The sequence below is a fragment of the Siphateles boraxobius genome, unplaced genomic scaffold (assembly GCF_051911475.1).
Source record: "Siphateles boraxobius isolate OS27281-9 unplaced genomic scaffold, OSU_SipBor_1 204, whole genome shotgun sequence".
NCBI lineage: Eukaryota > Metazoa > Chordata > Actinopteri > Cypriniformes > Leuciscidae > Siphateles > Siphateles boraxobius.
In genome coordinates this window covers 2504691-2532447 of record NW_027508816.1, presented here as the reverse complement: position 1 = coordinate 2532447, position 27757 = coordinate 2504691, and the positions used below count along the sequence as shown (strand labels likewise).

General features: G+C 46.7%; 1 protein-coding gene across 1 annotated transcript; it reads left to right on the top strand.

Moving 5' to 3' along the window:
• The first annotated feature begins 9687 nt into the window (after positions 1–9687).
• Positions 9688–27633, top strand: LOC143745484 (A-type potassium channel modulatory protein KCNIP2). Its single transcript, XM_077237606.1, has 8 exons — positions 9688–9808; positions 11926–12050; positions 12206–12275; positions 21483–21553; positions 21813–21920; positions 22024–22128; positions 26860–26922; positions 27542–27633. The coding sequence occupies exons 1-8, from the start codon at positions 9694–9696 to the stop codon at positions 27587–27589; spliced, it is 705 nt and encodes a 234-aa protein (XP_077093721.1). The 5' UTR covers positions 9688–9693; the 3' UTR covers positions 27590–27633.
• The last annotated feature ends 124 nt before the right edge of the window (positions 27634–27757 follow it).

Sequence of the window (27757 nt, the reverse complement as noted above, 5' to 3'; positions counted from 1 at the left end):
CTGTACGAGTGAAGTGTGTAGCTGTGTGTTCTGTACGAGTGAAGTGTGTAGCTGTGTGTTCTGTATGAGTGAAGTCAAGTGTGTAGCTGTGTGTTCTGTACGAGTGAAGTGTGTAGCTGTGTGTTCTGTACGAGTGAAGTGTGTAGCTGTGCGTTCTGTACGAGTGAAGTGTGTAGCTGTGTGTTCTGTACGAGTGAAGTGTGTATCTGTGTGTTCTGTACGAGTGAAGTGTGTAGCTGTGTGTTCTGTACGAGTGAAGTGTGTAGCTGTTTGTTCTGTACGAGTGAAGTGTGTAGCTGTGCGTTCTGTACGAGTGAAGTGTGTAGCTGTGTGTTCTGTACGAATGAAGTGTGTAGCTGTGCGTTCTGTACGAGTGAAGTCAAGTGTGTAGCTGTGTGTTCTGTACGAGTGAAGTGTGTAGCTGTGTGTTCTGTATGAGTGAAGTGTGTTGCTGTGTGTTCTGTATGAGTGAAGTGTGTAGCTGTGTGTTCTGTACGAGTGAAGTGTGTAGCTGTGCGTTCTGTATGAGTGAAGTGTGTAGCTGTGTGTTCTGTACGAATGAAGTGTGTAGCTGTGTGTTCTGTATGAGTGAAGTCAAGTGTGTAGCTGTGTGTTCTGTACGAGTGAAGTGTGTAGCTGTGTGTTCTGTACGAGTGAAGTGTGTAGCTGTGCGTTCTGTACGAGTGAAGTGTGTAGCTGTGCGTTCTGTACGAGTGAAGTGTGTAGCTGTGCGTTCTGTACGAGTGAAGTCAAGTGTGTAGCTGTGTGTTCTGTACGAGTGAAGTGTGTAGCTGTGTGTTCTGTACGAGTGAAGTGTGTAGCTGTGTGTTCTGTACGAGTGAAGTGTGTAGCTGTGTGTTCTGTACGAGTGAAGTGTGTAGCTGTGCGTTCTGTACGAGTGAAGTGTGTAGCTGTGCGTTCTGTACGAGTGAAGTGTGTAGCTGTGTGTTCTGTACGAGTGAAGTGTGTAGCTGTGCGTTCTGTACGAGTGAAGTGTGTAGCTGTGCGTTCTGTACGAGTGAAGTGTGTAGCTGTGCGTTCTGTACGAGTGAAGTGTGTAGCTGTGTGTTCTGTACGAGTGAAGTGTGTAGCTGTGCGTTCTGTACGAGTGAAGTGTGTAGCTGTGTGTTCTGTACGAGTGAAGTGTGTATCTGTGTGTTCTGTACGAGTGAAGTGTGTATCTGTGTGTTCTGTACGAGTGAAGTGTGTATCTGTGTGTTCTGTACGAGTGAAGTGTGTAGCTGTTTGTTCTGTACGAGTGAAGTGTGTATCTGTGTGTTCTGTACGAGTGAAGTGTGTAGCTGTGTGTTCTGTACGAGTGAAGTGTGTAGCTGTTTGTTCTGTACGAGTGAAGTGTGTAGCTGTGTGTTCTGTACGAGTGAAGTGTGTAGCTGTGTGTTCTGTACGAGTGAAGTGTGTAGCTGTGTGTTCTGTACGAGTGAAGTGTGTAGCTGTGTGTTCTGTACGAGTGAAGTGTGTAGCTGTGTGTTCTGTTCGAGTGAAGTGTGTATCTGTGTGTTCTGTACGAGTGAAGTGTGTATCTGTGTGTTCTGTACGAGTGAAGTGTGTAGCTGTGTGTTCTGTACGAGTGAAGTGTGTAGCTGTGTGTTCTGTACGAGTGAAGTGTGTAGCTGTTTGTTCTGTACGAGTGAAGTGTGTAGCTGTGTGTTCTGTTCGAGTGAAGTGTGTAGCTGTGTGTTCTGTACGAGTGAAGTGTGTAGCTGTGTGTTCTGTACGAGTGAAGTGTGTATCTGTGTGTTCTGTACGAGTGAAGTGTGTAGCTGTGTGTTCTGTACGAGTGAAGTGTGTATCTGTGTGTTCTGTACGAGTGAAGTGTGTAGCTGTGTGTTCTGTACGAGTGAAGTGTGTAGCTGTTTGTTCTGTACGAGTGAAGTGTGTAGCTGTGTGTTCTGTACGAGTGAAGTGTGTAGCTGTGTGTTCTGTACGAGTGAAGTGTGTATCTGTGTGTTCTGTACGAGTGAAGTGTGTATCTGTGTGTTCTGTACGAGTGAAGTGTGTATCTGTGTGTTCTGTACGAGTGAAGTGTGTAGCTGTGTGTTCTGTACGAGTGAAGTGTGTAGCTGTTTGTTCTGTACGAGTGAAGTGTGTAGCTGTGTGTTCTGTACGAGTGAAGTGTGTAGCTGTGTGTTCTGTACGAGTGAAGTGTGTAGCTGTGTGTTCTGTACGAGTGAAGTGTGTAGCTGTGTGTTCTGTACGAGTGAAGTGTGTAGCTGTGTGTTCTGTACGAGTGAAGTGTGTAGCTGTGTGTTCTGTACGAGTGAAGTGTGTATCTGTGTGTTCTGTACGAGTGAAGTGTGTAGCTGTGTGTTCTGTACGAGTGAAGTGTGTAGCTGTTTGTTCTGTACGAGTGAAGTGTGTAGCTGTGTGTTCTGTACGAGTGAAGTGTGTAGCTGTGTGTTCTGTACGAGTGAAGTGTGTAGCTGTGTGTTCTGTATGAGTGAAGTGTGTAGCTGTGTGTTTTGTACGAGTGAAGTGTGTAGCTGTGTGTTCTGTACGAGTGAAGTGTGTAGCTGTGTGTTCTGTACGAGTGAAGTGTGTAGCTGTTTGTTCTGTACGAGTGAAGTGTGTAGCTGTGTGTTCTGTACGAGTGAAGTATGTAGCTGTGTGTTCTGTACGAGTGAAGTGTGTTCTGTACGAGTGAAGTGTGTAGCTGTGTGTTCTGTACGAGTGAAGTGTGTAGCTGTGTGTTCTGTATGAGTGAAGTCAAGTGTGTAGCTGTGTGTTCTGTACGAGTGAAGTGTGTAGCTGTGTGTTCTGTACGAGTGAAGTGTGTATCTGTGTGTTCTGTACGAGTGAAGTGTGTAGCTGTGTGTTCTGTACGAGTGAAGTGTGTAGCTGTTTGTTCTGTACGAGTGAAGTGTGTAGCTGTGTGTTCTGTACGAGTGAAGTATGTAGCTGTGTGTTCTGTACGAGTGAAGTGTGTAGCTGTGTGTTCTGTACGAGTGAAGTGTGTAGCTGTGTACGAGTGAAGTGTGTTCTGTACGAGTGAAGTGTGTAGCTGTGTGTTCTGTACGAGTGAAGTGTGTAGCTGTGTGTTCTGTATGAGTGAAGTCAAGTGTGTAGCTGTGTGTTCTGTACGAGTGAAGTGTGTAGCTGTGTGTTCTGTACGAGTGAAGTGTGTATCTGTGTGTTCTGTACGAGTGAAGTGTGTAGCTGTGTGTTCTGTACGAGTGAAGTGTGTATCTGTGTGTTCTGTACGAGTGAAGTGTGTAGCTGTGCGTTCTGTACAAGTGAAGTGTGTAGCTGTGCGTTCTGTACAAGTGAAATGTGTAGCTGTGCGTTCTGTACGAGTGAAGTGTGTAGCTGTGCGTTCTGTACGAGTGAAGTGTGTAGCTGTGTGTTCTGTACGAGTGAAGTGTGTAGCTGTGTGTTCTGTACGAGTGAAGTGTGTAGCTGTGTGTTCTGTACGAGTGAAGTGTGTAGCTGTGTGTTCTGTACGAGTGAAGTGTGTAGCTGTGTGTTCTGTTCGAGTGAAGTGTGTAGCTGTGTGTTCTGTACGAGTGAAGTGTGTAGCTGTGTGTTCTGTACGAGTGAAGTGTGTAGCTGTGTGTTCTGTACGAGTGAAGTGTGTAGCTGTGTGTTCTGTACGAGTGAAGTGTGTAGCTGTGTGTTCTGTACGAGTTAAGTGTGTAGCTGTGTGTTCTGTACGAGTGAAGTGTGTATCTGTGTGTTCTGTACGAGTGAAGTGTGTAGCTGTGTGTTCTGTACGAGTGAAGTGTGTAGCTGTGTACGAGTGAAGTGTGTAGCTGTGCGTTCTGTACGAGTGAAGTGTGTAGCTGTGTGTTCTGTACGAGTGAAGTGTGTAGCTGTGTACGAGTGAAGTGTGTAGCTGTGTGTTCTGTACGAGTGAAGTGTGTAGCTGTGTGTTCTGTACGAGTGAAGGGTTTAGCTGTGTGTTCTGTACGAGTGAAGTGTGTAGCTGTGCGTTCTGTACGAGTGAAGTGTGTAGCTGTTTGTTCTGTACGAGTGAAGTGTGTAGCTGTGTGTTCTGTACGAGTGAAGTGTGTAGCTGTGTACGAGTGAAGTGTGTAGCTGTGTGTTCTGTACGAGTGAAGTGTGTAGCTGTGTGTTCTGTACGAGTGAAGGGTTTAGCTGTGTGTTCTGTACGAGTGAAGTGTGTAGCTGTGCGTTCTGTACGAGTGAAGTGTGTAGCTGTTTGTTCTGTACGAGTGAAGTGTGTAGCTGTGTGTTCTGTACGAGTGAAGTGTGTAGCTGTGTGTTCTGTACGAGTGAAGTGTGTAGCTGTGTGTTCTGTACGAGTGAAGTGACACTCGTACAGACACCCAACAGCAGATCCAAGCTCTCGGAAGATGGTCCTCAGATGCTTTCCAAAGCTATATCAGGACCAACCGGTTCCACATTAAAAAAGCCCACCAAACCCTCATTGATTAAAACCCCCTGGGTCGTCCACCGGGGGTCTCTCTCTCTTTCCGTCCAGCGAGCATTTGGTCTCACAGCGGACGCAGTGAAAATCTCCAGGTCGAGTAATCATGTTCCTCTTTCCTGTTTTCTCTTTTTGTCCAGCGAGCATTTGGTCTCGCAGCGAACGCAGTGAGAACTTTTCCGGTAGAGTACTTGCGTTTTCTCTTCCGTCCAGCGAGCATGGGTCTCCCAGCGGATGTACTATGTACTTATCTTTACTCTCTCCCGTCCAGCGAGCGCGGGTCTCCCTCCAAACGCTACAGCCTTGGAACCAACCCCAGTAGCCAACAACATCAGAACACAAATCCTCTCAGTTGCAGACATTGATTTATCTTCCCTGCTATCTTTACTTCCTCAATCCACTTCAGATTGCCAAATAGAAGTAGGGGATTTTTCAGTTAAAAAAAAAAATATATATATCTCGCGATAATAGCTGGGCTCGCGTTATCTTACGGAGGGTCTCATTTCTTTACATACCATAAACTATTCTCAGCTAAATGCGCCGTCAGCGTTGCTCAATGGAACCAGTGCCCTTACTGGGGTGCACTGGAAACAGACCTCCAGAGTGTTCCTGGGCTACTGCAACATCTCTTGTGCAGTATGCAGATCACTCGCTCACTCCACCATAAGCTGTCATCTGGTTAACCCTTCATCTCCCCCTTGCCCAGTTGCATCCCAGGGAAAATATACCAGTTACATCCCACGACCAGTACATTTCGACTCACCATCCAAAGATTTTAAACCCATCTCCAAATCTCATGACCAAGTCTGCCATAATTTTAACTCCTGGGGGATGCTCAAGACAACGTTGCCGTTACCTGCACGTCTGCAACTACTGCGGCGGTGCCCACTCCCGCACTATATGCCCTGTGAAAAGATCAGAAAAATATTCAAAACACTAAAATAGAGGCTATTCAATTTTATCTGGAAATTTCCCCTACTGCCGCAGCAGAGATGTTCTCTCATGCTCCCGCTGGAGCTCAGTTTTTTCCTCCAATCCACCTTTATGCCGCTGGAAAGCAAGTTTGGGTTCCACTTCCGTTGCAATGTCATCTACTCCGCTCCCCCAGGAGCTACGTTTCCCAATTCCAACTTGCTCCACTGCCACAGCAGTACCATCTCTTCCGCTCCCGCAGGAGCTCAGCTCTCTGTCCAACTCGCCTTTCAGACAGCTTGGAAAGCAAGTTGAAAGCAAGTTTGGTTCCAACACCGCAGCAGCATCATCTCTTCCTTCCCATCAGGAGCTCGTTCTCCAGCCAAATGGCTCATCGGATAATTCAAAAGAAAGTCAGAACCAAGTCTTTACACTACAGCATAACCTACTACGCTCCCGCAGAAGCTCCATTTCTCCATCCAAACTTGATCCTCCGCCGCAGCAGCATTATCTTTTCTGCTCCTGCAGGAGCCCAGTTCTATGTACAACTTACCTTTTCACACTCTGAACATTATGAACGCACTCTGAACATGAACACACTCTGAACACACTCCGGAACATGATGAACACACTCCTGAACATGATGAACACACTCCTGAACATGATTTACACACTCCTGAACATGATGAACACACTCCTGAACATGATGAACACACTCCTGAACATGATGAACACACTCCTGAACATGATGAACACACTCTGAACATGAAGAACACACTCTGAACATGAAGAACACACTCTGAACATGAACACACTCTGAACACACTCCGGAACATGATGAAGACACTCTGAACACACTCCTGAACATGATGAACACACACTCCTGAACATGATGAACACACTCCGGAACATGATGAACATACTCCTGAACACGATGAACACACTCCTGAACATGATGAACACACTCCTGAACATGATGAACACAGTCTGAACATGAACACACTCTGAACACACTCCGGAACATGATGAACACACTCTGAACATGAACACACTCTGAACACACTCCTGAACATGATGAACACACTCCTGAACATGATGAACATACTCGTGAACATGATGAACACACTCCTGAACATGATGAACACACTCTGAACATGATGAACACACTCTGAACATGAACACACTCCTGAACATGAACACACCCCTGAACATGATGAACACACCCCTGAACATGATGAACACACTCCTGAACATGATGAACACACTCCTGAACATGATGAACACACTCTGAACATGATGAACACACTCTGAACATGAACACACTCTGAACACACTCCGGAACATGATGAACACACTCTGAACATGAACACACTCTGAACACACTCCGGAACATGATGAACACACTCTGAACATGAACACACTCCTGAACATGAACACACTCCTGAACATGATGAACACACTCTGAACATGACGAACACACTCTGAACACACTCCGGAACATGATGAACACACTCTGAACATGAACACACTCTGAACACAACCCTGAACATGAACACACTCCTGAACATGAACACACTCCTGAAGATGAACACACTCCTGAACATGATGAACACACTCCTGAACATGATGAACACACTCTGAACATGATGAACACACTCCTGAACATGATGAACACACTCCTGAACATGATGAACACACTCCTGAACATGATGAACACACTCCTGAACATGATGAACATGAACACACTCCTGAACATGAACTCACTCCTGAACATGATGAACACACTCCTGAACATGATGAACACACTCCTGAACATGATGAACACACTCTGAACATGATGAACACACTCCTGAACATGATGAACACACTCCTGAACATGATGAACACACTCCTGAACATGATGAACACACTCTGAACATGATGAACACACTCCTGAACATGATGAACACACTCCTGAACATGATGAACACACTCCTGAACATGATGAACACACTCCTGAACATGATGAACATGAACACACTCCTGAACATGAACTCACTCCTGAACATGATGAACACACTCCTGAACATGATGAACACACTCCTGAACATGAACTCACTCCTGAACATGATGAACACACTCTGAACATGATGAACATGAACACACTCCTGAACATGATGAACATGAACACACTCCTGAACATGATGAACACACTCCTGAACATGATGAACACACTCCTGAACATGATGAACACACTCTGAACATGATGAACACACTCTGAACATGATGAACACACTCCTGAACACACTCCGGAACATGATGAACACACTCCTGAACATGATGAACACACTCCTGAACATGATGAACACACTCTGAACATGATGAACACACTCTGAACATGATGAACACACTCTGAACACACTCCGGAACATGATGAACACACTCCTGAACATGATGAACACACTCCTGAACATGATGAACACACTCCTGAACATGATGAACACACTCCTGAACATGATGAACACACTCCTGAACATGATGAACACACTCCTGAACATGATGAACATGAACACACTCCTGAACATGAACTCACTCCTGAACATGATGAACACACTCCTGAACATGTTGAACACACTCCTGAACATGAACTCACTCCTGAACATGATGAACACACTCTGAACATGATGAACATGAACACACTCCTGAACATGATGAACATGAACACACTCCTGAACATGATGAACACACTCCTGAACATGATGAACACACTCCTGAACATGATGAACATGAACACACTCCTGAACATGAACACATTCCTGAACATGATGAACACACTCTGAACATGATGAACATGAACACACTCCTGAACATGATGAACATGAACACACTCCTGAACATGATGAACACACTCCTGAACATGATGAACACACTCCTGAACATGATGAACATGAACACACTCCTGAACATGAACACATTCCTGAACATGATGAACACACTCCTGAACACTAATTGTTTTTCTGATTTTCGACTCCCCCATTCGTTCTAAATGGGCGGCCATTTTTTGAACAATATAAGCTCAGATCAATGTTTGCTGATAAAAAGCATAACGTGATTTATAAGCAATGTTTTTGTAGGCCAGTCATTCTTTAACAGGGAACATCACAAGTGTGTTTTGTGCCATTTTGTGCATAATAAAAGCATTTCAAAACAGATTTCCTGGTTAAACATTAAAGCACTGAGATAAATAAGGCCTACGATTGATAAATTCCAAAAAGAAATATAAAAACGGCTCTAACTGAAAGAAAACAAGTTGGCTAAAAGATTGAATCCAATAATTGGTGATGATGTAGCATAACAAGAGATTTATAAGTGAGAACATCACAAGTGTTACATGTGGGGGAAAAACAAAAAAGTATAAAAAAACAGTTGGGACGTTGTTAGACTAAAGTCAGTAAATTTTAGACCAATACAATATCATTTACTAGCATTTTCAGGTACGGGAAAATCCTCTCCATGTCATTATGACCCGAACACAACCTGAGGTTAAACAACGATGAAGTCAAATCTGGAGTTTCTGGCTGTTGTCTTGAGGAGGATAAGATACTCAGAAACGTAATGATCAGTTCATGCAGCGGCGTACAGAATCATACATGACTTCTCACTGAATCATACGTCTTTTTGAGATCACACGAAACACCTTAGACTCTGTAAAAGAGGCATTCAACAAACCTTTTGAAATGTGTGTGTTTATGACAGTGTTTGGTTTGGCTGAAGGAGTGTGTCCCGACTCGCCGGTTTTGGGAGCGGGACACTTTTATATTGCCTTTCCCACATCTGTTTTAGTTCAGTTCTCCAGTAAATAACCGAACTGTGTGTGAATGTAGTTGTATTAAGGACTCAATAACAGACTGGCGACTGTATTCTGCTGCTGTGTGAACACTGAACAGTTTTATTGATTTTATGAGATTTTCCTTAGAAAATATACATGCCATACTAAGAGTTATTTTGATGCATGCTGGGATGGCGACTGGTTTTGAGTATTTCCCAGTGGAACTAGGCAATGTTTACACATAATCAGGTGGAAAAGAGCCAATAATAATGGCCTACGTGTCAACTGTACTTTCCCACCCTGTGTGACTGTGAAAACAGGCCCTTTCAAAACAGTGATGAATTACTTATGCAGGCTTTTGTTGCTCTATAAACCGTCATGAAGTGTAAAGAAAGAGCAGTGGAAAGTGGTCGGAGTGTGTGGGAGGGAGGTCGCTCAAACCTCACACACACACACACACACACACACACACACACACACACACACACACACACACACACACACACACACACACACACACACACACACACACACACACACACACACACACACACAGCTTCAGTAAAGCATGGCACAGGAACACCGAGGTCTCGATCTTCTGCTGCCGGAGGAGAAAGGAGGAACGCTGTATGTGTTGATGCTGCTCTCCTTCTTCCCTCTGTACTGCTGGTTTCGTGGAGGAGGTGAGTGTCTGAATCTTGTATATGTGCTCTTTGCTTTTTACCGTGTCTTGAGGTCACAGGAGAGTAGGGATGATGGGAACGGGACACGACTCGAGACTGATCCACACTGAGCTCCAGCTCTGATGTTATTCAGATTTTAAGCATGTTTTTCACTTATATCAATGTGGTGCTTTTGTAAATAAATGTTAAGTTGTCAAATTATTGGCTTTAAAAAAGCACAAACGTTTAAAGCCTATATTTGTTCTCTGTACACAGAAGTTTGGAATAATTAAGATCTATTAATATTTTCGAAAGACTCTCTTCTGCTCATCAAAGCTCAAAAAACCTAAAAACAGTGAAATATAATTCTAATGTAAATCAGCTGTTTTCTATGTGAGTATATAGTAAAGTGTAATTTATTCCTGTGATCAAATCTGTATTTTCAGCATCATTACTCCAGTCTTCAGTGTCACATGATCCTTCAGAAATCACTATAATATGATGATTTGATGCTCAAGAAACATTCATGATTTTATCAATGTTATAATTATTGTGGAAACTGTGATACACTATCATTCAAATGGTCAGGTCAGTAATAGTAGTAGTAGTAGTGGTAGTGTGTGTGTGTGTGTGTATGTAAAGAAATGTGTTTGTGAAGTCGAACTGCCTCAGACATGGATCGAAACAAAATTAGCTTTTTGCTTTTATCTGGGCTTTCAACAAGAGGAAACTCTACAGGTGCTAATCTACCAACATGCATTACCATGGCGTTGCCTATCGCGAGCACACAGACTCCGCCGGAGTCGCACCACAATCCTGGTCCAAACTTTATGTGGCATTATGACTCGAAGCTTAAGTGTTTTTGTGCTCGTCTTTAGGCAACGCCACCTGGGCCGAGAACACTTAACAGTAACCGCACTCGCTCTTCCCCGTAAATACATTCTGGATACATTTTACGTTACGTTAGTGCATCATTCTGTATCAAATCATTTGGCCGGATCTCGTGATTTCCTCAGATATAATATATATATATATATATATATATATAACCACTGGTGGTGGTTGAGGAGAGATTCCCTGGTATGATTGTAAAGCGCTTTGGGTGTAGGCCTACAGTAGACATATGAAAGCGCTGTATAAATGCCTCATTCATTCATTCATAAAGCTGGATATCTCCATCCAGTCTGAAAAGTGTTTTCGCCTGTAAAGTCTATTCCGGCGCAGTTTATTTTGTAACGTCCTAAAACAATAGGTTACTGTCGTAGCCCTGGTTCTCTGAAACATCGAGTGGAGAGATCCACCTATGGGCAGGGCATCCGTACCTGACCTCTGCAGAAGCATCCAATTGCACCAAGTCTGGCTAGACAGACAGAAGCGCGCAGCCAATGCCAGGTCAGGCCCCGCCCCCTTACCTGAGGGCATATAATGCCTGCAATCGCTGCTATTCTCCACTAAGTATATTCGCTTCTCGTGTGGCAAGCGGGACAAAGCTGGTGGATCTCTCCATTCGATGTTTCAGAAAACAGGGGTTACGTCAGTAACCTATTGTTTTCTTTCTCATCATCTTGTGTTCGAGATCACCCTATGCGAGAGACATGGACAGCTTCCCGATCGCCCAATAGACTCACAGAGAGGTTCTGTAAGCCAGAGGAAGACTGTCACCCAAAGGGGCTGAGCCTGACACATCCCATAATCATGAACCCGCCATACTGACGCACACACATAACTGCTGTGTACAGGCAGGACATGAAACTTGTGTTTCACAGGGCATTCAGCCTTCGATGCTACGTGTAGGGTGAAAAGCAGACTGCTCTAGCACCTCCGATGTGAACGCAGGGAAGCATTTCGGCATGAAGGAAATTAGGCTTAAGGAAAACCTTATCTCCATCAAGAGAGAGTGTAGTGCACGGGGAATGGACCGAGAGTGCTCATGAGGGCTGATCACATGGATGTTGTTATTGTGGTTCACAGTCATAGCACCACCAGCTGGCAGCAAGAAGTGCGGCATCAGAGTCTAAAATAATAGTTATTATGTTTTTTACATGAATTACTTTGCATATTTTGAAAGTAAGTGTGATTTATCACAAAAGTATTAAGCACCATATATATATATATATGTGTGTGTGTTTTTCTTACAGAGAGCAAAGAGGATGAGATCGAAATTTCCTTTGTTTGCCATCGACCTGAAGGTCTGGAAATGCTACAGGAAGAGACCAGATTCAGCAAGACAGAGCTGCAGTTCCTCTACAGGGCCTTCAAAAATGTGAGTTTTCCTCTACTAAAATAATATAAGGTGGAAAGCCAGTACTTCAGCTGGGAATATCACCATCATATGGAACAAATAATTGTTACTATTTGGTCTACGTTTCGATTTTATTCTTAATTCATTTTTATGTTAGGAACTGTTGTGCGTTTCAGGAATGTCCCAGTGGAGTGGTGAACGAGGACATCTTTAAACTCATTTACTCTCAGTTCTTCCCACAGGGAGGTGAGACAGCATTGCTCCAATATACCTTCTGATTATATCTCTATATATTAATATTTTTCTTAATAATTTAAAGTAAAAATAGTATATTCTTAAAAATATAAATGGTAATATTTTTTATTTTAATGAATTATAAATTAATGCCTATATTTATAACAATCAATGAATGTCACAGTGCAGGCCAGGAAGGAGCAGAGGATCACAATTGCAGCAGATTTACTTTTATTTATAAAACAAAGGCTTTTCAGCCTAAAAAGTAAGTGCTAAAGTAAAGACTATACCAGACAGTGAGGAGAACTAAACCAAGGGCTAAAAACTAAACACAAGTGCTGCGCGCACATCATGCTGTCATTACCATAATTTCGAGATGACAACACGTGACATTTTACTTGGAGCTTTTCACATCCTGGAAACTATGTGTTTCAATGAACACGATCACTGGGCAACTGAATCTAGTGATGCAGCGGTCACATGGTACAAGTAGGAGCTCTCTGAAAATTCCCAGTTAACAAGCTGCAATTATGAGTTCTATGAGGACGTAAATGCTTTTTACAAGTTGGAATATCATAATAATTATAATTACGTCATGGTGTAAACTCACCTAAGAAACAGGCGCGCAAAGCAATCAGTAACCATAGCAACAAACAATGGCATAATCAGTCACCCTGGAAACAGAACATAAACCTGATCATCTACCTGAAGGTCTAGACTCCCTGGCTCTGATTTTTAGGGCTCTAAGCTCCGACGTCACATTTTTGCTTGAATTTTCATTATTGTTTTACTTCCCAAAAATGTGTTTGGAGTAAAAAATGCAAATCACAAAGATCTCAAACTTGGCTGGAGGGTTCACTAATCATGTGCAAACAATAATCAGAATCAGAAAGAGCTTTATTTCCAAGTGTGCTTGCACACACAAGGAATTTGTTTTGGTACTGAGGCTTCCAGTGGACATATACAAATACAAATACAACAAGAAACATAATACTACAAATTCTAAGAATAAAAAATAAAAATATAAATATATGAGAATTTACAGATTATGAACATATATTACAGTGTTTTGAATATTATGAATAAATAAATCTACATATAAGTATCACCTGAGTTGTAGGGTATTGCACAAAACAGTGGGAGTATTGCACTTAAGGCATATGCCTTGGGAGGAGTGTTAACTGTTCAGAAGGAAAATGGCCTGTGGGAAGAAACTGTTCCTGTGCCGAGATGTTCTTGTGGCCAGTGATCTGAGTCGCCGTCTTGACGGTAACAGTTCAAACAGGAGGTGTCCAGGGTGAGTGGAGTCTGTGATGATTTTACCTGCTCTCTTCCTCACTCTGGAAGAGTACAGGTCCTGGAGGTTTGGCAGGGGGGCACCAATAATCCTCTCTGCAGTCCGGACTGTCCGTTGTAGTCTCCTGATGTCTGATTTGGTAGCTGAACCAAACCAGACAGTGATGGAAGTGCATAAGACAGACTCAATGACGGCTGAGTAAAACTGAATCAGCAGCTCCTGTGGCAAGTTGAACTTCCTCAGGTGGCGAAGGAAGTACAGTCTCTGCTGGGCCTTTTTCACAATGGAGTCAATGTGATTATCCCACTTCAGGTCCTGAGAGATGGAAGTGCCCAGGAACCTGAATGACTCCACTGCTTCCACAGTGCTGTTCCCCTTCAGGGACTACCGCTGCGTGAAATCGCAGTGGGAACGCCCTCAGCGTGACGCGTCTGAAGCATGAATGAAATCAGTCAATGGAGAGAATGAGCGTACGGCGAGTGACGTCATCGACCAGGAAGCTATAAATATCCCCTGAGTACACAACACGCCAGCTTTTAGTTACTTCAGCAGCTCTGTGTGTGTCTGAATCTGTCGATTGTGTTTGTCTGTTTTGTCAGGAGTTTTCACTATATATATTTTATATAAAAAAACCAATATGAGCGAGCAGTATAAGAAGTGTGTTCCCCCCTGTACTCGAAAAAAAGAAAACACATCACGGGTGGGGATTCACACGAGCTAAGTGTGGCTTGTTTGGGAGTGCAGCAATGCCCAGTCGGCTCTCGAGGGAGTCGATTGTCAGCATTGCGAGCGTTTTCCCTTGAGAACTCTGCGCTCGCGGCGATCGCTCTTCGAGGAGAGTGATTTGCTGCGAGCTCCCCGAGGCTCGGGTCCCGCTTCTGTTGAGGCAGAGCGGCGGCGCTTGCCTTGGGGCTCGCAGATGGATCTCGCTGGCGACGTTGAGACGGGCTCCGCCCTATCTCAGCTATCTCCGACGAGATCTAGTGCCTCTCACCCGGCTCTGGAAGCACGCGCTGCGGCGGTTACTTCTGCCCGGGTGGAGGCACATGATGATGTTGAATTGAGATTTTCCAGTTCTGAGGAGCTGGATGTCGAAAGTTTATTATCAGAGAAAACTAGTTTATCACATTATACTGCAAATGAAGAAGGTTTGATGGATGCATTATCTCGGGCTGTTGAAAAGCTAAAAAAAAAAAAATAACAGTATCGAGTGGCCAGCTGATAGACAGGTTTCTAGAATTAAAAGCAATCTAGATGATAGATTTCTGTCTGCACGACCTCAACCTTCTAGCCGGTGCTTACCGTTCTTCCCAGATCTTCATGCTGAGGTTTCAAAGACCTGGGTTAGACCGGTTTCAAGCAGAATTTACACAAATCAGTCCAATGCTTATGGTAACATTGTTGGTGCTAAATCTGCTGGTTATGTGACGATACTGTAGGCGGAGGAGATGCTTGCGAGCTATCTCTCTCCTGCTTCATCGTCTTCACTTAAAGCACCGGCTCTTCCACCAAAAAAATAAATAAATAAATATATATACCTCTGTGCTGGTGGGGAAGGCTTACTCGGTGGCTCGGCAGGCGGCTGCATGTTTGCATACGATGACTTTTATGCAGGCTTTTCAGGCCGACCTGCTCAAAGGAAATCTGAGGGGGGTCCCCGCCGAGAGAGACTTGCGTTCACCTCCCTTAAGGGTGCCCTGTCTCTCCCGGCGCCCTCAGGGGCCCGTCCTACTAACCCTGCCGAAACAGGGCGTAGAAGGGTCTGGCGAGTGCTTTCCCGAGGGACGCTCGCCGCCTCTAAGGAGGGTTCTAGTGTGTTCAGACCAGTCGTTCCCTGCCGGTGCGCCGTTACAGGGCACTGTGTCTGTCACGCAGAATGTTCAACCAGAGCAAAGTCTTTCGTCGAGGTCGTCTTCAAAAAGAGCACAGCAGAAGCGGAGTGTCACGTCTCGTGCCCCCCTGCAGAGAAACTGGAGGGACGAGGCGGGGTGCTCTCCGGCGCGGCCTTCTCGGGGCAGGACTGATCTGAGGACAGTCATTGTCGCCAGAAAGGCCGCGTCGAAAAAGTCCTGACGGGCTGAACGTCAGGACTCTGAGGGTGGTCCCCATCGGGAAAAACTTGAGTTCACCGCACAAAAACACGGTGCCCTGTCTTTCTCGATGCCCTCAGGGGTCTGTTCTACTAACCCTGCCTATACAGGGCGTAGAGAGACTCGGCGAGCGATTTCCCGAGGGACGCTCGCCCCCTCCAAGGAGGGTTGTGGAGTGCTCAGACCAGCTGTTTCCTGCCAGTATGTTACAGGGCGCTGTGTCTGTCACTCGGGATGTTCATCCGGAGGCCAGCCTCGAGAGGCTGGTTCCCTTAGTAGAGTTCCTGGCGGAATGGGTCCCCCACCCAGCAGGGAGTTAGGATACTACTTCATCGGAAAAAAAATAAATCCTGACGTGCTGAACGTCAGGGTTCTGAGGGTGGTCCCTATCGTGAAAGACCTGAGTTCACTGCACAAGAACACGGTGCCCTGTCTTTTCCGATGCCCTCAGTGGTCTGCTCTACTAACCCTGCCTTCACAGGGCGTAGAGAGACTCGGCGAGCGATTTCCCGAGGGACGCTCGCCCCCTCCGAGGAGGGTTGTGGAGTGCCCAGACCAGCTGTTCCCTGCCAGTACGTTACAGGGCGCTGTGTCTGTCACTGGGGATGTTCAAATCAGATCCGAGGACTGGTTTGTCATGATAGATCTAAAGGACGTTTACTTCCATGTATCTATCCTCCCTCAACACAGGAAGTTCCTGAGGTTCGCTTTCGGGGGCGAAGCGTACCAATATCGGGTTCTTCCGTTCGGCCTAGCACTGTCACCCCGAACATTCACGAAGTGTACGGATGCTGCTATAGCCCCGCTGAGGTTACAGGGCATCCGCTTTCTGTACTATATAGACAATTGCTTGATTCTAGCTCAATCGGAACAACAGGCGGTTCGGCACCGAGATGTCGTTCTTGCTAATATCAAGTGACTGGGGCTGAGGCTCAACGCCAAAAAGAGTGTTCTTTCTCCATTACAGAGAACCACTTTTCTAGGTGTAGTGTGGGATTCAACGACGATGCAGGCACGATTGTCACCTGCTCGTATTGCTTTGATTCTCGCTGCAGTAGATCAGGTCAAGCTAGGCCAGTCATCCACTGTAAAACAGTTCCAGAGACTGCTAGGTCTCATGGCAGCTGCGTCCAACGTGATACCTCTTGGCCTCTTGCACATGAGACTGTTACAGTGGTGGCTCAGGACCAAGGGATTCTCCCCGAGGGGAAATCCGCTTCGCATGATCGTGAGTTTGCGACGGTGTCATCACGCCCTGATCATGTGGAAAGATCCTTGGTTTCTGTCCCAAGGCCCTGTGTTAGGAGCTCCTTGTCGTCGCGTTATGCTAATGACAGATGCCTCTCTCACGGGTGGGCTCAGGGTCTGTGGGAGGACCATCATCGTCTGTGGCACTTAAACTGCCTAGAGATGTTGGCGGTGTTTCAGGCTCTGAAACACTTCCCCCCAGACCTAAGGGGCCACCATGTTCTTGTCCAGACAGACAACACATCGGTGGTTTCTTATATCAACCATCAGGGGGGTTTGCGTTCTTGCCCGCTTTACAAACTGGCACGTCAGATCCTTCTATGGTCCCAGGGGAAAATTCTTTCTCTGAGAGCTTTTATCTCCCGGGGTATTTAAATCAGGGGGCAGACATCCTGTTAAGACAGGGGCCGAGGCCCGGGGAATGGAGTCTTCACCCCGAGGTGGTGGAACTCCTATGGAAACATTTCGGTCTTGCCGAGGTAGACCTATTTGCTTCTCGAGAAACATCACACTGCCCGCTGTGGTTCTCTCTCAGCCATCCAGCCCCGCTGGGGTTGGATGCGATGGTACATCCGTGGCCGAGGTCACGCTTGTACGCTTTTCCCCCGATCGCTCTGCTCCCAGGAGTTCTGGAGAGGGTTCGCCGGGACGGGCTCAGTCTCCTGCTAATAGCCCGGTTCTGGTCGGCCCGGGTATGGTTTGCGGACCTAGTGTCTCTCCTCAACGGCTCTCCCCTAGAGATACCGATCAGGAGAGATCTGCTCTCTCAGGCGAGTGGGTCGATCCTTCACCCCCGTCTAGAGCTATGGAGGCTGTGGGCTTGGCCTCTGAGGGGGCCCAGCTCATAGATTCTGGTCTCTCGGCTGAGGTCGTTGAGACCATCCTCCGATCCAGAGCTCCCTCCACGAGGAAGTTATATGCCGCGAGGTGGAAACTTTTCACCTCTTGGTGTGGAGAGCGCCAGCAGGACCCAGTTAACTGCCCGGTTGGTACAGTCCTGGATTTCCTGCAGGACCGTCTCTCCACAGGGTTATCCCACTCCACACTGAAGGTGTATGTGGCGGCCTTAGCTGCTTACCACACCCCTTCAAGGGGAGGTTCCCTCGGGAAACACCCGCTTATGTCTCGCTTCCTTCGTGTCACCTTGAGGCTGAGGCCTGCAGTTCGCACAAGGGTACCAGCTTGGGATCTGGCCGTCATCTTAGAAGGTCTCTCCCTTGCTCCTTTCGAGCCCATCGAGGAAGTTTCGGAAAAGTTTCTTACTCTAAAGACTATCCTTCTTCTCGCTATCTCATCTCTAAAAAGAATTGGAGATATTCAAGCACTTTCGGTGGCTCCCTCGTGCCTGGAATTTGCTCCTGGTTGGTTAAGGCCTTTCTCTTTCCGAGACCAGGTTATGTTCCTAAGGTTCCAACTGTTTCAGTTAGACCTATAGTTCTGCAGGTTTTCTGTCCTCCGCCTTTTCTGACGTCAGACCAGGAGAAAATTAATTTGCTGTGCCCAGTTTGGGTTTTGATGCTTACGTCCACAGAGCTGCCCTGTGGAGGAGATCGGAACAAATGTTCGTCTGTTTGGGTCACCTAAGAAAGGGTGTCCTGCATCTAGAAAAAGGATGAGCAAGTGGGTGGTCGAGGCCATCCCACTTGCTTATGGTTCGGCCCATCAGCCTTCACTTTGGCTGTAAGGGCTCATTCCACCCGGAGTATGGCTGCTTCTACAGCTCTTCTTTCAGGAGCTTCTCTTCAGGACGTTTGTGATGCGGCAGGCTGGTCCTCACCGCACACTTTCGTTAGATTTTATTCCCTCGATCTTAGCTCCACTCCCGGGGCTCAGGTTCTCTCGTCGGTTTGTGTCTCCTAATGACACACGACGGGGATTTGGTCGTATGGGGATGTGGGTATTGCGTTCCCACTGCGATTTCACGCAGCGGTAGTCCCTGAAGGGGAACGTCCCGGGTTACGTATGTAACCCTAGTTCCCCGAAGGGACGGACGCTGCGTGTCCTGCCATACTCTCGGCATCCCCTTGGGTCGCTGCTTCAGTAACTTTTAAGCTGGCGTGTTGTGTACTCAGGGGATATTTATAGCTTCCTGGTCGATGACGTCACTCGCCGTACGCTCATTCTCTCCATTGACTGATTTCATTCATGCTTCAGACGCGTCACGCTGAGGGCGTTCCCACTGCGATTTCACGCAGCGTCCGTCCCTTCGGGGAACTAGGGTTACATACGTAACCCGGGACGTTCATGATGGTGAGTGGGGGAGTGCTGGGCTGTTCCTCCTGAAGTCCACGATCATCTCCACTGTTTTGAGCGTGTTCAGCTCAAGGTTGTTATAACTGCACCAGACAGCCAGCTGTTCAACCTCCAGTCTGTAAGCAGACTTGTCACCGTTTCGGATGCAAATTTCAGGAGCTTGACAGTGGGGTCTTTAGAAGTGCAGTCATTAGTAGAAGAGCAGAGAAGGGAGAAGAGCAGTGGGGAGAGAACGCACCCTTGGGGTGCGCCAGTGCTGGTGGTGAGAGTCCTGGATGTGAGTTTCCCCAGTCTCACTCGCTGCTGCCGGTCCGTCAGGAAGCTGGTGTTCCACTGACAGATCGAGGATGGTATGGAGAGCTGGGTCAGTTTGGCTGTGAGAAGACCAGGCATGATGGTATTGAAGGCCGAACTGAAGTCCACAAAGAGGATCCTTGCATAAGTCCCTGGTCTGTCGAGATGTTGCAGGATATAATGCAGTCCCATGTTGACTGCATCATCCACAGACCTGTTTGCTCTGTAAGCAAACTGAAAGGGATCCAGCAAGGGTCCAGTGATGTCCTTCAGGTGGGCCAACACCAGTCTTTCAAACGACTTCATGACCACAGACGTGAGAGCGACAGGTCTGTAGTCATTAAGTCCAGTGATTTTGGGTTTTTTGGGGACAGGAATGATAGTGGATCGTTTGAAGCAGCAGGGAACTTCACACTGCTCCAATGATCTATTGAAGATCTGCGTGAAGACCGGGGCCAGTTGGTCAGCGCAGGCTTTTAAACAAGCAGATGAGATGCCGTCTGGGCCTGAGGCTTTCCTAGTCTTCTGTTTTTTGAAGACTCTGCTCACGTCCTCCACACAGACCTTAAGCTGAGGTTGGATGGCAGGAGGGGGGAGTGGGAGTGCAGGAGGTGATGGTGAATGTGTGAAGTGCAGATCAGACCTGGTGTGTGGTGTGAATGAGGGCTTTTCAAACCTGCAATAAAATGAGTTTAAATCATCAGCCAGGTGTTGATTGTCCACAGATCGGGGGGATGGTGACTTGTAGTTGGTGATGTTCCTCAGGCCATTCCAGACTGATGATGGGTCGTTGGCTGAAAACAGTTTTTTCAGTTTAGCAGAGTAGCTTCTTTTAGCAACTCTGATCTCCTTTGTCAGTCTGTTTCTGGCCTGGTTATACAAGATTTTATCCCCACTTCTGTAGGCATCCTCTTTGGCATGACGAAGGTGTTTGAGTTTCCCAGTAGACCATGGTTTATCATTAGTAAATGATAAGAATGTCCTGGTAGGAATGCATGTATCCTCACAGAAACTTTTATATGATGTTACAGTATCTGTGAGCTCATCCAGATCGTTGGTAGCAGCTTCAAAAACAGTCCAATCAGTGCAATCAAAGCAGGCCTGTAGATTCCGCTCTGCTTCATTAGTCAATCTTTTTGCAGTCCTTATTACAGGTTTAGCTGATTTCAGTTTCTGCCTGTAGGTCGGTATGAGATGAACCAAACAGTGATCAGAGATCCCCAAAGCTGCTCGTGAGACGGAGTGATACGCATTTTTTATTGTGGTGTAACAGTGGTCCAGTATATTACTGTCTCTGGTGGGACATGTAACGTGCTGTCTGTATTTTGTGGCGCGCTTCCCGCGTTTACGTCTGACCGCGCGTTTGAACAACAACGCTGCCCCTCCGACGAGAATGTCCTGCAAGACGTCCGAATAATCAAAAACTGTAGAAAAGTTATCTGGTGTGTGTTTCCTAATGTCCAGTAGTTCGTCTTTGGTGAAACTGATAGGAAAAGAATGACTAAACGCAGAACAAATGAACAAAAACAACACAATAGCTGGAGAGCTCCACACCGATGCAGCCGTCTGCGGCGCCATCTTGGATCGACAAAATAAGTATCGATCAATAATCGATACTTGGATCGATCAATAAATAAGTATATCTTCATAAAAATATGTGCTAGAATCAAAATTATTATCATTGAATGAGGTCCAACACAATGCATATCTCTGATTCCATTGTAATCTATAAAAAACTCCTTGACTCAAAAATCCTTCCCCTCCTAAGCCATTTGTACTGTTCATATTACATGTATGACCAGGGAATATGCATGTGATGTTTTTAGCATGTATCATTGTGTGTCAACTTGTGTGTAACTAGAATTGTTTTGTTTTTTAAAACCTTGCCAGTTTTGGTTGTTTCCTTCCTTTTTCCAAACTGCTTGGACCCAAATGATAGTCTTTTAATAGTAGGCAGAGTATTTTTTTTATTCAAATTCCCCCCCCCCCCCTCTCTCTTTCTCTCTCTCTCTCTCTCTCTCTCTCTCTCTCTCTCAGATTCAAGCAATTATGCACATTTCCTATTCGAGGCATTTGATACTAACAAGAATGGCTGTTTGAGTTTTCAGGTAAGCTGTAGCCTTACGTTTGAGGTACTGGCATGATAATGTGAACATTTGAGAGCCAGGTTTTCTTTCTAGACCAGTGGTTTTCAGTCCTGGTCCTGTTTGTCTTCACACTTGATTCAGACCACCAGCTGGTAGAAAACTCTCCATGAACTCAACTAAGAGAGACAAAGAACATTTGAAGAACCTACAACACTCTCTAGTAAAGATTTATATATTCAGTTGATTTATTTTTCTTCTTCTGTTGTTGTTTATTTTACAGGAATTTGTTGCTGGACTGTCACTCATCCTTAGAGGCTCAATGTATGACCGGCTAAATTGGGCATTTAATTTCTATGACAATGATAAAGATGGATTCATCACAAAAGGGGTTTGTTGATGGGGTCATCAGTATTTACATGAATATATCGCATTGGCGCGTATAGAAAGACCCGTGTAAAAATATCTGTGTGTATGTGGTTTCGGTCTCTCAGGAGATGATGAAAATCATGAAGTCGATTTATGATATGATGGGGAAGTACGTGTATCCATCCATGCATGACGATATTCCCAGAGAACATGTGGAACACTTCTTTCAGGTAAACTCAAACACACAGGAAGTTCAATAAGAATCAAGAAGGCGTGTTAGAGGAGTCTAACAGAGGAGGGCATGAGGGTGCTTAGGTGGGGGACACAGAGCAGGCACATAGGACAGGCAGGGCTAAGTTGGAGAAGAATGTGGGAGGAGCCAGGGCGGAATATCCAGCAGGAGGACCAGGATGCAGACCCACAGTGGAGTCAAGGGGGGGAGGAGCCATAGTGGAGGCTTAGAAGCTGAAACCAGGGGGACGACTGACTGCAGGGTGCCTGAGGACTGAGATAATGGCGGGGGGATATGAGGACCAATGCGGAGCTGAAGGGAAGGAGTAGCCTGCCGGAGCCTAAGCGGTAGAGGGACATGAAGTCCATGGCGCAGGTTAAGCGACTACTGACCAAGGTGAAGCCAGAGGGACAAGGAATGCCGGTGGAGTTGTAGGGATGATGGTCCTGGGTGGAGCCAAGGTGGAGCCGACTGGTCGACAGGCCGAGGTGGAGTGACGAGAACTAGTGGGTCGACACTCTAGGGCTGGACTGGCAAACACTGGCGAGCCCAGGGCAGATCCAGGCGGGAGGCAGAGCCAGCATGGAAGGAGCAGAAGGGCTGAGAGGAGACAGTGATGGAAGGGCTGAAGGACTGGGCAGTGCGGACAGGAATTTCACGAATAACTCTAGGTAGACACAGGACAGACAAATCTCTCAGGAATTAAACTCTTGGCCGACACCGAACAGGCAGACCTCTTAGTAATGTCCATCTTAGCGAATATGGAACAGGCAGACATTTCTCAGTAGGTTGACTTGACAGAGTCCCAGGAGGTGGAAGTGGGAGGCAGGGCGGGAACACAGACTCCATTAACTCGGTGCTGTAACAGGTTCAGTGCAGGGTGACAAGTCAGGCAGGATACACTCACTCTCAGTCAACCGGTAAAATCACTAAATCTTCCTCTGCCACAGTAGAGGGGGTAGGGCTCCACTTCATCCCCTCAAACTCCAAGTGTGCCTCTCTAGGGACTGGTTCCCCTTCGAGAAGAGGAGGATATGATCTGCTGCTAGATCCATATTTGATCAGTTCTTCTGTCACAGTCCGGTTGAAATAAAATGGGAGGAAACGATCTAAGCGCAGCTGTATACTGTTTTTATCAAACAAAGAAAAACCAAAAACTCAGGGCACAAGAACAGAACCACCGGGGTAGGCTATATCGGAACGAGAACTGACAAAGAACTGAAAGAAACGTCTCGGGTTACGACTGTAGTGTCTCTTGCAGTGTCTCGTTCCCTTCTCGGGAAATAGGGTAACAGTCGTAACCCGAGACGTTCCCCTTCGAGGGAACTCGCACTGCGTCGTCGTCGTGACGACCCTAGGGGAACGAAATGCCCACTATGCCACACTGTAATCACGCCCGCCCTAGTGTGAAGCTGGAAGACCAGGCACACTTAGGACGCGAGCACTCTGGCGCCAGGCGTCACAGGGAGTTGCAGACTGTAGAAACGTATGAAGGTGTGCGGGGTAGCCCACCCGGCCGCCTCGCAGATCTCCTGAAGCGAGACGCCAGAAAGGAGGGCCAGCGAGGAGGCCATGCTCCTGGTGGAATGTGCCCTCACGGCCATAGGTGAAGGCAAATTGCGCACCTGATAAGCCGTGGCTATAGCCTGGACAATCCAATTGCTGATTGTCTGTTTAGATGCAGGCAGCCCTTTCTTGGGTGAACCAAAGCACACCAACAACTGGTCTGACTTCCTCCACTGAGAAGACTTCTCCAAATAAACCCTTAGAGCTCTGACTGGGCAGAGCAGGTGAAGTCTCCCCTCTTCCGCCGTCCCATGAGGTAGAGGATGGAAGGCCTGAAGAACCACCGACCGTGCCACAGTAGACGGCACCTTGGGCACATAGCCCGGTCTAGGATGCAAGATGGCCTTGACACCGCCAGGGGCAAACTCCAGGCAAGTTGGCGTTATAGCCAAGGCCTGGAGATCCCCCACCCTCCTCAGAGAGGTGATGGCAAGGAGAAAGGCCACCTTGAAGGTCAGGTTCTTTGCCTCAGCCGACTCCAGTGGTTCAAAGGGGGCCTCAGCCAACCCTTCAAGAACTACCGCCAGGTCCCAAGTTGGGACTCTGGAGTGAGCCGCAGGCCTCATCCTCCGAGCCCCATGGAGGAAACGTACAACCATATGGTGCTTTCCCAAGGGCCCAGCACCTATAGGCGAGTGGAAAGCCGCAATGGCAGCCACATACACCTTAAGTGTGGACGGGGTAAGACCGGCGGAGAAACGATCTTGGAGGAACTCCAGCACTGAAGCCACTGGGGAGTTAACTGGGTCCACCTCACGCTCTCTACACCAAGTGGAAAACACATTCCACTTTAGGCTGTACAGTCTCCTGGTGGAAGGAGCCCTGGAGCTGAGTAGGGTCTCGACAAAATCTGCTGACAGGCCAGCCTCTAGGTACCGAGCCCCCTCAGGGGCCAGACCCAGAGGTTCCACAGCTCTGGCCGGGGGTGAAATATTGTGCCCCCTGCCTGAGACAGCAGATCCCTCCTCAGAGGGACCTGCCACGGGAGGCCGTCTTGCAGTGCTACAATGTCCGAGAACCATATCCGGGTTGGCCAGCAGGGTGCTACTAAAAGTAGGCTGATCCCTTCCCGGCGGACCCGCTCCAAGACTCCCGGGAGCAGAGCAATCGGGGGAAATGCGTACAGACGCAGCCTCGGCCACGTCTGGGTCATAGCGTCCAGCCCCAGCGGAGCTGGATACCTGAGAGAGAACCACAGTGGACAGCTCTCAGCGGTCTGGCCGCAATTAGGACCGCTTGGAGGAAGCCTTCTTTGCCTGAAGGACGGTTCTCAGATCGACCTTAGGCTCGGAAGGCTTACCGCGAGAGCGCCGCCTCCTTTGCCAAGCTCCCTCGGGAGGGGCGCGGGAGGCGACACTCTCTTTTTGCACCTGTCGATGCGAGGAGCCGGCAGGCGGCCGAGGCTGCCCTTTAGAGGCAGCCTTCCTCGAGGAGCCAGAACGGCGAGAGAGGTATTGCTGTAAGGCCGCCGACTGTTTTTTATCCTCCTGAAACCTCCCGACGACGGTATCAACCGCGCCGCCGAAGAGGCCAGACGGTGAAATTGGGGAGTCTAGGAGAAAATGTTTTTCTCTCTCCTTCATCCCCGACAAATTCAACCATAAATGCCTCTCCACACACACCAAACACACCAACTCATTGTGCAAGTCAGGAAAAAACGGAAGGCTCCGGCGTGGAGGTTGAGACCTGCGCTTAAAAAATTTCTCATCCAGTTTGCTTCGTTGCTGGATCTGCAATTCTTCTTGTGGCCAATCAATTCTTAGTTTGGCCACAGCGCGGGTCAAAACCTCCACTAGCTCCTCTTGAGCAGGCGCGTGAAGTGGCTGATCAATGTCCACATCACCCACCTCAATGTTTAAATGATCTGACTCAGATCCAGATAACTGAAACATCGGGTCCTCCGCCTCGCGGGAAGAAGCCGCTTCGCGGGCTTCCGCACGGGGCGGGAGAACCTCTGAATCCTCAGACGAGGACCGGGAAGATGCCGTAGCAGTCCCGTGTCCCCCTGAGAGATCCATCTGCGAGCCCCACGATTTGCGGCGTCGCGCTGCCTCGGCAACCGCGGGCCCAGAACCGCGAGGCTCGCGAGCCTGGCCGCTTGAATCAAACACGGGGCAGCCGCGAGCGCAAAGCCCTGAGCGGCAGCTTCTCACACTCGCTACAAGTGGCTCCCTCGAGAGCCGCTCTAGCGTGCTGCGTGCCCAGACAATACACACACAGCTGGTGTGTGTCCGTGCCCGTAATGTAGCGCGGACACGGATGCACACACTGTCTAAATTGCTCGCTAGACATCTTATATATTGTGCTTGATGTCACTGCAAATATATATGGGACAAACAACAATAAATAGGACGAACAGATCACACAGAGCGCTTTAGCTGAAGAGCAAAAAAGCTAATGTGTGTGTGTGCTGGGCGTCCCTTTGTATTTTCCGGTTATGCCGTCATCTACTACGTCATGACACAGCACCAATCAGGATTGGACAGATTTCATTCATGCTTCAGACGCGCTACGCTGGGGGCATTCCCCTAGTGTCGTCACGACGACGACGCAGTGCGAGTTCCCTCGAAGGGGAACACAAGGCTTAAATACACATCTCAATGAAATGAACCACAGGTGTAATTGAATCAGTAACCAAGGCAACAAACATGGTAATTAACACAAGCTGGAAAATTAGAAAAAAGGAAACATACATAAAACACAGGACAACTGAACATAACCCTGACATCTATATAGAACCCCTGGTTTCTTGACTTATTTTAAAGAACCCTTTATGCCAAAAGGTTATATTAAAGGAAAAAATTCTTAAATGATTGCATAATACTTTCATGTTTAAAAGGTTGTTTTAATTCTCTCCGGTGATAAAGTATGTTAACAAATTGTTTAATTCATAAAATGTAATCAAAATAAAAAAAGACTTAAAATTAAAATTAACTGAAACTAAATCCATAAAATGATCCCCTGATGGGAACCGCTAAAATGTTCTATTTATGAAGCGCCTGAGAGAACCCTTTAAGCTTCTATATAGAACCATTTATAGAATAGTGAATTAAGCAATTGTAAGATGATGACTTTGACGAACTGCATTTGCGCTAAATGCATGACTGGAAATGTAAGACTTCAAGGCTCGAAGTCATCCTGAACTTGATCATTTTTTTCCCAGAAAATGGACAGAAACCGTGATGGAGTGGTCACCATTGAGGAGTTCATGGAGTCATGTCAAAAAGTTAATCTCTATCACTGATTACTGTTATCCGAATGCAATACAAACAAATTCAGACATAAAATACTTCAAGGGAGAATTGCAGAAAGCAAGTTTAACTTACCATGACATTAATCCTGAGATCATTAAGCAGCAGACATTGTCCCTTTACCTCATAATCAGTATAACTGTATACTGTGGCAAGCCTATGTATCACACTAAATAGCTTTTTTTATATATATAAATAGATCAAATGTATACAGAAAACTAAAACGACACTGAACCATGAATAGAGAAAACTTAGAGCTTAAATACACACAAAGTAATCAACAAAACTAAGAACAGGTATAATACTAATGAGTAACTATGAAAACTTACTAGCAAACAGAACTAAATACCAAACCGAAACAGGGAACAGAATGAAAACAAAACCAAAAAAAAAAGAATGAGACTGTCATGGTTATGTGTTGTTGATTACTAACATACCCTGAAAGTTCCCCCAGTTCTGGGTACTGAAAGCTGAGGTATACAGCTTACTCTGGGATAACTTACCCAGTTTAGTTGTTAAATCTGCTTTCTGTAATATCCCACAGGAAAATGTGACTCTTGCTAATTACTCTTCTTTCTTTTCTGTTAATTTGAGGATGAGAATATCATGCGGTCAATGCGTCTGTTTGACAGCGTCTTTTAGGATTTTCTGCCCGGCTGTGAACTTCAGAACCACATTCTTCACTCTCCATCACGAAGTTAAACATTTCCCATAGGCCTATATATATTTATTTTTTCTCAGAGACACAAAATCTGGACACCCAAGAGAAACTTAATTTGTGTGACCATCTTCCCTGAAGACAGAGGCGCA